The sequence below is a fragment of the Patiria miniata genome, unplaced genomic scaffold (assembly GCF_015706575.1).
Source record: "Patiria miniata isolate m_02_andy unplaced genomic scaffold, ASM1570657v1 HiC_scaffold_3, whole genome shotgun sequence".
NCBI classification, from domain to species: domain Eukaryota; kingdom Metazoa; phylum Echinodermata; class Asteroidea; order Valvatida; family Asterinidae; genus Patiria; species Patiria miniata.
In genome coordinates this window covers 25,779,447-25,791,616 of record NW_024037069.1, presented here as the reverse complement: position 1 = coordinate 25,791,616, position 12,170 = coordinate 25,779,447, and the positions used below count along the sequence as shown (strand labels likewise).

The 12,170-nt window shown below is 41.7% G+C and overlaps 1 protein-coding gene across 1 annotated transcript in view; it reads left to right on the top strand.

The window, feature by feature from the left end:
• The first annotated feature begins 1,020 nt into the window (after positions 1-1,020).
• Positions 1,021-12,170, top strand: part of LOC119738321 (ras-related protein Rap-2b-like) — a 28,619-nt gene continuing 17,469 nt past the window's right edge. The window contains exon 1 of the mRNA XM_038213168.1: positions 1,021-2,269. Within this exon, the coding sequence (XP_038069096.1) occupies positions 1,894-2,269 (376 nt within the window). The 5' untranslated portion in view covers positions 1,021-1,893. The remainder of the gene's footprint in view (positions 2,270-12,170) is intronic.

Here is a 12,170-nt window from a genome sequence, read left to right as displayed (position 1 = left end):
GGCGGAAAAAATTGTCTGTTCTCATCACCATATTTATTCTCGATTGCACTATTCTCTTTATGTGAAATTTAGCGGAATAATGTTTGATCAATAGTTTCCCGCTGTGTATTCCAGGATTTTGGCTCATACTCGACAACGACCAGTGAATCAAATTAGTCGTGTTATTTACGATGAGCGTGAAATGTAGTATTGGATCTCTTTTTTGGTATGACACCGTATTTCCCTTCCACACTTTCCCCCAAATAAACAATTTATTGAAACAAGAGACACACCCGCCGAGTCATACTGGAAAAATATAACACCTTTTTGACATCTGTGGAATTGTTTATGTTCAATTAGGCCTGTTTGTACTCCCCATTAAAAAAAAAACCGCACCCGACAAAATAATCTAAAAATACGACGCCTCCTGATTAAGTTGACAACAAAATCACCATATTTAGCCCTAGTTCTTTCCGCGCCGTTAACTCGCGAAATAGGCCAATCTATTTCACGGATGACTCGATAATACCGTCAACTGGTTTTTTTTATCGAGATGATGACATCATGTGATGTAAATAGCTACCGCGATGTATCATATCCCATCGGGGTGGCCTATGAAATCGAATAACGGGCGCAGGGTGTCATTTTTTCCCGCCAACACATTCCCGAATAGCTTGTCATGCGACCGGAGACTCGCGCTGTAACAACATTATGATTCACACGCGTGTCGCAGCAACGGGATCCCACGTGCGCACAACAAAACAGATAGGTCCCCCACCGAGGGGAACGATTTGTACACGGCGCTCATAATGTAACGAGAGGCCAGCACAGCACGACTACATCATGTACATCACCACACTTACCAAGGCTGTGCACGCGTGTATAATGCGAGTGCCCGCACACTGATGATTACACACTCATCATCTGAATGACATCATCCGTTACCGTGGCAACGGGAGACGGCATAAAAAAGTGAGGCTGGTTCCCATTGTCGTTGTAATAGTTCTATGAATAAATTATTATCAATGAGTGGATGGAACGACCGCCTAATAGCGCCGGGGAGGCAATAAGTGAGAGCGCGGTGCGTCGCGCGTTGGATCCGATTGATGAGCAAAAAGCAGGCGATACTGGAGCGATCGAAATCTCCCCAGGTGGATGGATTCTACAGGAGCATGCGCACTCGGTGGCGGTGACGTGTGTGTGATATTGGCTGAGAAATATTAGATAGTGAGTGGGCAACTGGGCTCAGGTCGATTCAATCCTGTATGCAGCTCGATCGAAAGAGGCGACATCGTCATCATTGTGTGACAGCCTGCAACTAGTACATGCATTGAAATATTGCGTTAGAGCCTTGGGCTAGTAGTAGTAGCTGCGCCGTCAAATACATAAAACAAACTCGCTCCATTGTGACCAAGCACTCAAACCAGTCATGCTTCTGTGCAAAAATGCGAGCGACTGAGCTTTGTATTCATTTTATTATTTTGCAGATGGGAACTCGTCAGAAAGATGAGCTCACTCCAACACCAACAGGTTGGACTGACCGGGCTCCAGGCTCTCTGAAGCCCTGCCGTACAGTTAACTACGTCAAGGCCTGACCGAATTGCCAGGCTGTACACGGTGAACTTTTGACGCGTCTTCCTTGACAACTCATCGCATGCTAGCTGAGACATTATAACGCAACAACCTATGAATCATCGATGTTATAAATATACAGTGGACTAATATAGAAACATTTAGAAAGCCACGGACGTACAGGAGAGGAGAGAAAACTTTTCAACCATTACTGTGTAATTATTAGAAATAGTTCCCGCTCTCCGGGGCCGGGATCCCAAGGGTACCACAACGGCCGCCCGACTCCTAGACAAGCAGGCCCGACGCGCCTCCGCCGCCTCAGACCCTGCACTCGCCAGCCACATGATCGAGAAGAACCTTAAGAGGGGTGGGGATCGGGAAAACGGCCCGCATCACCCACACCACCACCACCAGCACCAGCGGGCCAACACCCCAGACCCCCACGTATCTTGCAAGGACCCTCCGGCTTCTCCACTAGCCAAGTCGCTACACTGGAGCATCGCTGATATGACCATCAAACAACAACAGGAGCACTCATACCGGGGCAGGAGCTCCAGCCTTCCTTTCTTAACTCTCAAGGATTTGCCCAAACTCCAGCAGCCACCCGTTCTCAGGGTGGTCTTACTGGGAACTGCCGGGGTAGGGAAGTCTTCCCTCCTCATGCAATTTGCTTCCTCTTTCTACACCGACGTCAGCGACTATGAATCGATGCTGTCAGGTAAGAACATTCTGATTTAAAGAGCTTCGATCCCTTATCATACCAAATTCACATAATGGTCACGCGTTGCAAGAGCCACTTTTGTATGAGGCCTTTTTCGAAACAAATCTTACAAACGGAAATTAGGTAGAGACTGAATATTTTCCCCTGCATTATACTACATGAGACAAATAAGTTCGCGATGTATGAGAAAAGGAAATGAAGTGTGCTCCTTCTATTGCTAAAAATGTTCCCAAGACTTTTTTGTCTCATTTTAACACTTTGTAAACAAATAAAAAGTGGGCTCTACATCACTACCACGAAAGAGTTTCCGGACACCTACTTTGGGAGTGTTTCGGAGGTTCAAGTTCAACGGTGTGTTTTTCACTCAAGGCGCTACTTCCATTAGGACAGACCCGCTCACAGTAAAATCACAACATGGTCGAAGGGTTAAGTGTCAAGTGTAAAGGGCCTTGCTGTTATGCAAACACTCATTTCACCATTCACTCGTGTTTCACCAATCGCAAACATTTCTCCAAAATATCAAAATACTCTATAGACGAATCCAGGCGCGTGATCACGAAACGTACACCTTGCCCCTTTCAATGGCGAACTCAACATGGTGCGAAGCTACTGCCCCATGACAGATCACCATTGAAGGGGGCATTGTACAAGTGACAGCTTGCCCTGATTGGTCTGTTTTGAATTGTTACCCCTTTGAACAAATAAGTCAAACAATAAGTCAGCACTCTTCTAAAGACTGTATAGTCAGACTTGACTTGAAAGCAGTCTTACTTGCACAGGCACTCTCTAAATGTATAGACCGACCCATTTCTGTTTACCCTTATTTGTTATTGTTTGTTGGAATTGGAAATACATGTTGATGAAACTGAAACCCAGCTTACTACATCTTTTGGATGTAAATAGGACTGATTGCTAGTCAAATCCTTTGTAATTCCAATTCGATCCTATAAGTACAGATGTTTTTTTCCCTTTCATTGACATTTCAATTTGGTTTAGTTCTGAATACTCAATTCTGTGGCCTGCTTTACATACACAGCACGTGTAGTTGTTATCGGGCAACGGGACTAATTATACGCGACCACGACGCAGCTCCCCGATCGTACTGGAGATTTATCGTTTAGTGAAATTATAGGCAGAATGAAAGCGGTATAAACTCTTCAAAATGAAATTGGATATTCGATGATGCAGCAGGATCTAGGTCAATTTGGGCGCTGGTGGAGCAGGATGCGGGTTAAATGCGATTCTTGGAGAGAAAAAACTCTGTAATCAATTTAAAATATTTGCTCGTCAGATGACTGTCCTTTTTTGTAATTCCCAAACGGCAAGTTTACTCCTTTCGCACTACTTACAAAAAGTCACTACTCGCTAGTGTCAGCCTCTTCTCGCGCCAATGACGAATAGTCTATTATACGTCGTGGGAAATAATGGTATAGAACTACGAATAGCTGAAACTACTCATGAGTATTCGATGAATCGCAATACCCGAGCACCTGAAATATGAATATATTGAAAAAATATACATTGATATTTCAGCTTAATAGCACGGACGCATATGGAAGCAATTACTAACCTTGTGTGTAATGGTGGTATAATGCATGCACCGGCATGTTCCTATCGGGTCGTCTTTCACTCTGTAATTATCATCGAAATGTATTTCCTGACTCCGTCTGAAATGTGAAGGTTGCTGGCATACTGTACCGCCTTGCTTGTAAGAGTAGTCTAGCTTTCATGCCATGGGAGCTAATCCATAGGCTGGTGATTGCTTTGCCGGTGCCTGCCTTGCATCACAAAATAAATGTATTCTGCACACAGCATGTTACTGTTTCAATTGTAATTGTCTGGATGCATAATCCCTCGTTGATGGGTCGCAACATGTTCTCTGTCGTATCCAGTTTCCTCATTCTATAGACTCTCACAGGTTGAGTCTGGATTTCAATCAGTTTCTTTTTATTATATGCCACTTACCGTAACAATACAATGCAAAACATTGGCGTAGAATTATTAATATATGGGGTTTTTTTTTGGGGGGGGGGGGTTTACAGGTTCAAGCCCGACCACCACAGAATTAAAGGGAAAATACAACATTTGCAAACATCAAAAAATAAAACTACCAAATCATTTTGAAATACCTTGCTGGACTGTTAGTGAATGACAGTGTAAAGCATCCTGTAAAATCATGGCACCTGGTATACTGTCATTTTCAAGAAAAGTGGTATTTTTGTATCAATTTCCAACGCTGATCGGCCGATCAGCGTTGGAAACAACTGGCTTTTTTCAAATACTGGCCCCAATTGACCATCGCACTTGTTTGCAATCGATTACAAACCTATGAACGGGTACGAACCAGCTAGACTGGTTCCCTGAACTTACAATTCCCCAATGTATGTAAACTGCTCTGTTTCTTCTTATATGGAGTCAGGGAACCAGACTACAGGAAAATGATCGTTTTTCTTGGTTTTTATAGCATTTTCGAACCCAAAACCTCAAAAAAGTCAGTGTAACTATATTTGCTATATATTTCCAACCCCCCAATTCCATCCATTTCTGAAAATTACAGCAAAAGCAAATGATGTATATTCCCTTTAAGTAAATTGTTACTAAAGAAAGGGAAAATGGGGAGAAAAAGCTCGCTAATAATGCTAATATTTAATTTGAATTGTACGTATAATAACTGTTGTACTAGTACATAATGCTCAGAAATGTCACATGATGTCCCCCCTCCCATCACGCGGTTTTCGACTTTTACATGGTTGTAAAAGGGTTGTTTTTTTAACACTGTGCCAAACAATTCCTTGTAAATAAGAACGGGATCAATATAATGTTTTTTTTTGTTTAATGAAATATTTATTTTTATTCGGATGAAATCAAAAAAAGGTACTGACTACATAACGTCCTAACACCTTTTTGCCCGTATCGCACCCAAATTTAAACGCGGGTAGATGTGTCTGTTGCCATAATTAGCTTATTTGCAATTGACGTCTCAACAACATGACTGGCCATTTTCACGCTCCCGACCTACGTATTGACAGCACACCATGAACTGAAACATCACGATGAACAAACATGAGAGACATTAGTTTTGCCACCACAGCACCTGAGACTCTCATTAGCGTCAACGGCTCAATTTCCACAGCTGGTACATCATCATCATCATTATCATCATCAACGAAATGGTGTTGATTGTTGCACTTGAGAGTGTGATTAATACATGAAAGGTATTTTCGCCTTCAATGACTTAATTTGTTCGAGTTGTATAGTCGAGTCCCATAACACATCCATCACAAGTCTTGTCACAAGTAACTGCAGGGGATTAACAACGACACATGAATGCTTTAATCACAGTTCACTGGAAATGCTTCTGGCTTGACTTCAGACTTGATGACCTGTGAAAGTCTTGTCATAGACTCGACTGTCGTGAGCATGAAAAATGAATCGATCCTTGCTCCAAGATGGCGATTTGTCAAGACTTTGCCGCACATTCCATTTTGTACACCCCTACCCCTCCTCTACTTATATTTTACTCATCAGCTCGCTAAGGACAACCCACCGCCTTACACACGTCTCCCTTGTATGAACACAAATCTGCATATTCACGTCTGAAGTACATGTTAATGAAAAAATAGTTGTTCTGTTGTATTCAAGAAAAATTCTGTTATCTAGCGGTGTTATCGCTTGCTAGTGTTATTTTTTAACCCAACTTGTTTTTTCTTTGCCAATAATTATGTTGCCACTTTGCTCTTATCTTTTCTAAAACTGCTCTGCTTCTTTCAATGTAATGTAGACGTCACTGGATATCGAAACTAAATTGACCAACGGCATTTAAGCTATGGCGGCCTTGAAGGGACACATCCTGTCTGTCATTTTTTTTCATGTGATCGCAAAATTAATGTTACGTTTTCAACATTGTGCGTTGTTTTCCCACCGCGATGTGTGAAATTATTTTTACAATATCGCCACGTTTGCTGCATCATTTTTGGAGAAGATACTCGAGACTTTGTCCATTTTGGGCCACCGTGCTGTCCCATTCGAGCTACTCGAGCTTCTTCCTGTATTTGCAACAGTTACGGAGTCACGCATCAGCGAGCAACATATGGCAGACGATGCTTCAAACCAAGATTAATCACCTCTCGTATATGAATATATTCTGTCTATATGCCATAAATCATCATGGAAAAGACATTATGGAGTACACTGCATAACAAAACTGCATGGGTTAAGCTTTTTCCCCAACAGTACGGTTACAAATTATCGAGTAGGCCTATGATTAAATCATTCACCTAAAATTCAGATTTTATAAAGTTGAACAAAGAAATTGACTGGGGAGAATTTTGAACCTGCGACCGCCGGATTGCCGTTCCAGCGCTCTACTGAGATATCCAGCGGTTCCCAATTTAGCCCGTTTTGTGGTTTACTTGGAAATTGAAATTTATTTGAGTTAAGTGGTGATTATATGAGTTAAAACTGACCTCGACCAATTGCTGTTAAAAATTTGCCACTCGTTTTTCATATTTTCAGTCAGCAAGAGAAAGTCACATGTCACAGATTCTTGTTTCAGATTTTTCTTCCACTCACAATTAAATTGAATTCTGTTTTATACTGTTCTCTAAAAATAGTAAACGCTTTTGTCCCAAACCTTTTAATAATGTGCATGGAAAGATTGTCGGAGATAATTATTTCAGGTCTTTTAAAGGTTTACTCGCAGTTATGATTATGTTAAGTGTATTTCAATGTATAACTTGCAAACGATGTTGAGAGCTTTAATACTTCTCATGCTAGCATTTAGCTCGGTATACCAATGCACACAGGCATAGGCAGCGTCTTCAAAGCCGGTGTTTATGTTAAGTACCTCGTAGTGTGCACAATGTCACGTACTATTACATTTAAAGTTGAGTATGAAGCAATCACTCAGCATGCATCCTGCATGAAGAAAAATATCCTTAAAATAAAACGAGGAAGTAGAGAAGAAGAAGGGAATAAACGAGATGTTGATTGATACTTGTCAGCTAGCGATGTCCGAATCGAGCCGTCCCAAATGCAGGCATATTGTCGATAGTCTGTGTCCCCCGCGACGCCGCCATTGTCGATTTCCCGCCATTTACACGCCGGAGCAAAATCTTACAGAAATAAAGGGCGGGAGTTGCCATGGGAATCGACCTAATTGCATCTGGCGTGGAGTTGGCCACAAGTCTTGAGCAAATATCAACATATCAAATCTGGCGTCCCGGCGGCCCCCTTCGGCTCATACTGAGTTTCAACGCATGTTTGATTTTCACTCGTAGGAGGGGGGGGGGGTACTTTTGTCCCTTATTTTTCCGTAGGCCTAGTGACCTTTAACCGACTGTTGACTATGTCCTTGTGGAGGACTAATTTTTAATGAAGATTGTGATTCCAAACTCTCTGTTTGACATCTGTTAATGTTTTACCCTCAAATTAAAGATGTAACCAAACGATTAAAACGCGGGGTAAACATTCTGACAACTCGTATACTTACAGGTCCGTGTTTGCTGGACTCTAGTTTAATAATTTAACCATGTCAACTCACCAATTTTTAACTGAGGGATCTTCATTGATAGGCGATATTACTATCGTCTTCATCACTGCTCCTTTAATTCACGTTAATTATGCTCACTGTCGATCGTAAATTGTTTTATGATCATATTTCGTGTGGTATTTCAAAAGCAGAGTTGAAGCCAAGGTCATAATAGACATGACATACACATTTGCGAGTTGCTCTTGGAAAGTAAATGACACTATTCGCTCTTTTCACGCTCCGCCATATGCAGAGCCTCGATCGGGCAAGTTTACACAATGAATATAGCCAGTTTTGTGATCTGAATCCCCGACACGGGAATCACTGAACCGGCTATTTTCATTCTGTAAACTTGCCAGATCGAGGCTGTGCATGCCTAAGGCGGAAGCGTGAAAAGAGCGAATCAAGCGGTAAAGTAGTCTTCCAAAGCAAGATTTGAAAAAAGACTAGATAAGCCCAGCAGAGCTGGTCCTAAAGTGCTCAACATTCATTTTGATTGATTCGGAATGGGTAGAAATTAGTAGAATAAGCTGTAGTGGCGGGAAACAGCCTAAAAACTTAACATTGACCTCGCTGGTCATGTGCGCTATTGTCACACGGTAACATAAAGTTGGGATCGAATCAGCGATATTTCGCATTTTAAACGCAGTAAGAAGGTATTCCTGCAGTTAAGTCGCTGCAGAAGAAATTTCTTATGGCTTTTATTCCAGTTTTGTTCCCGTTGAGTGAATTGTATTTCGTGGACGTGTTTTGCGGATAAATACAATGTATTATCTTTTATCTTTGAAAAAAATGTGGTTCTGCAAGAACTTTCGATGTAGGCCTAAGTACTTTCGAAACAACATAACTGGTGTTATCTTTTCCGTAATTGATATTAACATTCTGGTATCCGTTCCACCATGCGAAGCTTCAAATAATTCTGAAACTGTTCTTGTGATTTGTCCCTTTACGTACTGCGTGTTGCATTGCTCCCAGAGAGCACCCGGGTCACCGAACTATAGCTCCCGTGTCCCACGACTCTCAGCCTCCGCGCGCTGTCGTCTCGCTACGCAACGACGACGAGTTCGTTTACCATTTTCCCCCGCGCTTGAAAAAGAAAAAAAAAAGGTGCAAGGCTCTTGAGGAGCCGAGCGAGCGGTTCAAGCGAGCGTGCCAATATTGGTCTTGAATAACACAAGGGGAACCTGGGAGCACAGACGATTTCCGCCTATTCACGCCCTATGCCACAGTAAATGACCCGTCATGTGTGTTATTTAGAAGCCCCGCAGTAGCTTGCAATACGGAAGCGCGGGCTGCTATTCCTAGGTGTCTGGGGGTTTTCCGGACGATTTGCCACAATGCTAGAAGGAGAGAGGAAAGAGGAAAAATTATTCAGCTTTTTTTTTTTTTTTTTTTTTTTTTTTAGCTTTTAACATCTTTTTGACACGCGATGCTGCTGCTGTTGCCGCGAGCAGCGGACGGTGTATAATTACAATTAGTGCATTGCGATACGTATTCCCTGACAACAAAGTATGCAGGACAAACTTATGTAGGCATATACCCATCTTATATGGCATGTCTCCTGCCAATTTAACCAACCGTCGATGTGATTGCCTATGTATGTGCTATCACCGCATCATTCCAGTCAGTCAGTCAGTCAGTCAGATAACTAGGTACAAAGATGTTACTGGATGGCATTGTTTTACCTGGAAATTGTTCAAATAGAACATAGCCGTTGAAATATTTCGACATTCTCTCTGCTCAAATATTATTGCCAATTTTAAAACCCAACACAGAAAAACGATCATTTAATTTCCTTGGCGAGATCTCTCTGCGCGGCGTCTTCTCTCAGATGTCGATCTCCAGCCGCTCGAATCACACACAAAAAGGATTTACATCATCCGGTCAATTTCGTTTGTGAGCTGACAATTTGTTTTTGACTTCCCGCTCGAGTAATCTAGTCAACAAGACGTCAGTGAGAGATTTGTTCATCTGATCCTGCGCATTTATGAATAAAGTCGTCGCTTTACTGTTATTTTTCCCTGACACCCTGTTGAGTAAAACATCCGTATGCAAGGAGTACATTTACGAGGCATAGAATAATTTAAAACACAGCATAAGAACAACTTAATATGCGATAATTTACCACACAAATGAAGCACTAATTTCTCATTAAGATGTTTAAAAGTCATGATGGGATTAATGTCTTAAGTGAAGTGCGTTGATTACAGGAATGGTTAACAAAGTTAGAACGCCTGCTAAATACTTGGTCACCCTGCAGAATTGCATCTCTGGGTTTGACTGATATTAATTCTGCGTTTCATAAACACGTGCTATGCTCAGAATAGCTCAGGAATGACCACAAGAGCTCAGGGAAAAAAAGTCCAGGGTTGAGTAACAGTCCTACGCAATTCCGTTCCATTTGGAAAATTACATGTACATCCGGAATTATTGATAGATTCTAAGATAAAGCTACGAAGTTGGAGTCTCCCTGAAGCCTCTTTGTATAACCGATATCAAAACAGGGATTAAAAAAATTACCATATAAATTAGAACTCATCGAATAATGGATTATCGAAAGCTGGCTTCATCAGACGAGACGCCACAGGCTTCATCAGACGAGACGCCACAGGTCGGCAGTTCACTTTCAAATTCAAGATGCAATCGCGATGACCAAAATATCGTATTGCAAATTTAACTGCACATGTTGTTTAAACACAAAATTATACAACTAAGAAGCCCAACTAACAAAAATACAACTTACAAAACCAACTTTATGAAACAACTTTTGGTTGACTAATTTGTGCGATTAGCACATAGAACGATGATTTCGTGGGTTTTAATCCGGTTATAAAATCCCAAAGGCTTTTGATCATTGGCGCTAACAAAACTACTAAAAACAAAATACTCCAGAAAGTCAAAAGCAGTTCTGGAAACAAAATATAATTTGATTCACAAAAATCTTGGATTAGTTCCTCTTAATATTAAAAACAATTCTGACCATCAATTTTCTTTCTCCAGAGTAGGATTCGAATTATAGGAACCCCATTGCCGGCTGTACACTGTATGTAGAATTGCGCAGGGTCGGATGTGTAGCAATGATGAATGTTAAAGAGCCTACCTGAAAAGCTATATAGAGCTGTAACCTTCAAATATTATTTGCAAGACATCTTTGGCAAGCATCGCATTCTATAGAAACTGAAGTGCATGTGGTCTTTAATTTCCAACACATCGGACGAGTATTCCGTCTGCAGGGTTCATTCACCCCTAATTAAACTAACGTCACAATTCAATTCGTCCCTAGGTCACCCCTGCTTCCTTCATCGGGCGCCCCTCACTCGCGTCGGGTATCAAGTGATTTGAAGCAATTATATCTTGATTTGTAAGATTTAAATTTGAGGCAAATTCAGAGTGACTCCCTCGTTCAAAGCGAGTGTTTTGAGTTTGAATAACCTTGTTTCCATGTGATTTTTCATGATGTGTTGTTGACATGCGCAGCACTCGTATGGTCAGTACATGACTTTACTTGGTTGCAAAAAAAAATGCTGGTGGGATTATTATTTGTTATTATTATTATTATTATTATTTTTATTTTATTTCTGGTAATGAAACCAAGGATTCCGCAAATGCACCCAAGGCACTGTAGGAATAAATTACAGTTTTAGAGGTGGGAGGAAACCCTAGAAGAATATTCTGTGGAAAACCCACAGAATCAGGTAGGGACTGAAAACCCAATCCAAATGTTGGCCCAGGCGGGATTCGAACGCGGGTCACAGCGGTGGAAGGCGAGGAAAGTACCGCTATGCCGAGTTGACTCCCAAACGGGATCGGGTCACGTCTTAAAAAAAAAAAAAAAGAGTATATAGTCAGGTGAAATGTGACCTGTCATTGCGAGGGCGCAAATTGATTGAATGAGAAAAAAGTCCCCTCAAAACACCTGCGGCTAAATCTGGAGTGAAATAGGTAATTTGAATTGAGACATTTTGCCTCGTTTTGTAATTGGCCCGGGCGATTTCCCATAGGAAATTATTCTTGGTCGTGCCATCACCACAGGCTTTTGTCGAGATTGTCGAGATTCGACCCCCGCGGAGAATTCAAGGATTCCTCTTTTTTTAATAGGATTTTGTTATATCATTGCGCAGCCTGTAATGAATATGCCACGATGCCATCGACTGCAACCTATACGGATCAAGCAGTCTGGACATGCTCAGACACGTCCCACGCAGGGTAGACTCGGGCCATTTATATATATATAACAACATGAAGATATCCTATCTCTACCAATGGCATGGCTGCCTGATGGTGGGCGTATATCACTATATTGTCGAGTTAACACATAATGATGAGTCAGTCTGAACACCACACACTCTGAAACGTTCCGCGTCAGAC